The sequence below is a fragment of the Guillardia theta genome, assembly GCF_000315625.1.
Source record: "Guillardia theta CCMP2712 unplaced genomic scaffold GUITHscaffold_54, whole genome shotgun sequence".
Lineage (NCBI taxonomy): Eukaryota > Cryptophyceae > Pyrenomonadales > Geminigeraceae > Guillardia > Guillardia theta.
In genome coordinates this window covers 1,068-2,615 of record NW_005434620.1, presented here as the reverse complement: position 1 = coordinate 2,615, position 1,548 = coordinate 1,068, and the positions used below count along the sequence as shown (strand labels likewise).

General features: G+C 54.6%; 1 protein-coding gene across 1 annotated transcript in view; it reads left to right on the top strand.

Moving 5' to 3' along the window:
* Nucleotides 1-827: 827 nt before the first annotated feature.
* The window catches only part of GUITHDRAFT_111706 (hypothetical protein), a gene marked incomplete at both ends in the record, with an annotated part of 1,787 nt that continues 1,066 nt past the window's right edge, over nucleotides 828-1,548 (top strand). The window contains one exon of the mRNA XM_005829060.1: nucleotides 828-1,466. Coding sequence (XP_005829117.1) covers nucleotides 828-1,466 — 639 coding nt within the window. The remainder of the gene's footprint in view (nucleotides 1,467-1,548) is intronic.

The following is a 1,548-nucleotide window of genomic DNA, read 5'->3' as shown; positions in this document are numbered from 1 at the left end:
CGGAGCGGAGCTGTGGGCCCCAAGGGGGGAAGGAGGAAGAAATAAATGAGGTGGACATGGGGCAAGCAACGAAGGTAAGGGCAGGTAAGCCGGTGGGGGAGGGGGGAGGGGGGGGCGGGGGGGGAGGAGGCCGGGCGAAGGCCGGCCGGGCTCTCGGGCCCGGTCCGGACCGAGGCCCGGGTTAAGGGACGTGAGTCCCAGGGACCCATCCACAACCCACTTGCCACCTCATCCATCAGCCACTCACTGGCCGAAGGCCGGCCGAGACCGCAAAGGTGTGTCGGAGCCGAGAAAGCAACACAAGTAAAGCACGGACGTCCCATGCCAAAGGCCGGCGGAGAAAACGCCACTGGCTGAGGTTTGGGAAGACCACTGAAGTATATCAGAGGAGGGAGCAGAGCAGAAGCACGGCTGCCATAGGGGCCAGCCAAGTCGGGCCGAACTGCCAGGTCACGAGATCCCTGTTAGACTAGAATAGAGCAAGGTGAAAACAAGCCATGCAACCTACCTAGCATTCTAATAAACTCAACTACTACTACTAGGGTTTAGGGTTTAGGGTTTAGGGTTTAGGGTTTAGGGTTTAGGGTTTAGGGTTTAGGGTTTAGGGTTTAGGGTTTAGGGTTTAGGGTTTAGGGTTTAGGGTTTAGGGTTTAGGTTTAGGGTTTAGGGTTTAGGGTTTAGGAGACCGCTGGAGTTTAGGAGGCCGCTGGAGTAACAGGAGGCCGCTGGAGTAACAGACATGCTCTCCTCCCCTGCAGTTTGAGGGGATCCCTGCGAGCTAGGGTGCTGAACAGGATATTTTTCTGTGCAGAAACGGTTGTTTGATCATGTGGTATCTATCCAAAGAGGAAAGGAAACAGATTGCTCGTGTCCGAGTTTCCCAGTTCCTAAACAAGGACACGACGCCTTCAGCACCTTCGCTAGGAGAGCTGATCCGAAGATTGGAACACTTCGTCAGGCAGTACCCTCAGAGCAGGACAGGCAGAGCCTTGCAGTCCAAGGAAGTCTCGATGAACGCCTTAGCCGAAGCCATTCGACAGACCTGCAAACATGCTGAAGTCAGGAGCCAGGAGGATGCCATCAAAGAATGGGGGGAAGAAGGACAGTCGTGGTATGTCTCTGCATGGAACGCAGACAAACAGGAGGTACTAGACAAGAGTGCCTGCATCGATGCTTCAGGAGCGTCCCCCGAGAGTGGTAAACTGATTACCATGGCTATCCTCGGAGTTCCTACCCAGTACATAAAACAAGTTGAGGTACTGTGTGAGAAGTTGAAGGATCAAGGACTCTTGGTGCACGAGGAGCAGGGCAAGAAATGCATCTCGTGGAGAGCCCCGATCAAGAAAGATTTGATTCCGACAGTGGATGAAATCCCAGTCGTGGCAACACTCCAATTGAACGACGCAGCAGAACTGCTGTGGAAAGGACAGACGAACTTCAGGATCGACGGAAAGATGATCCGCGCGGTGAACGCGCATTCGAAGCATCCTTGCTCCTTCAAGATAAGGCCACAGAAGGATAAGCACTCTGGCAAGGCGGGGGCCCTAG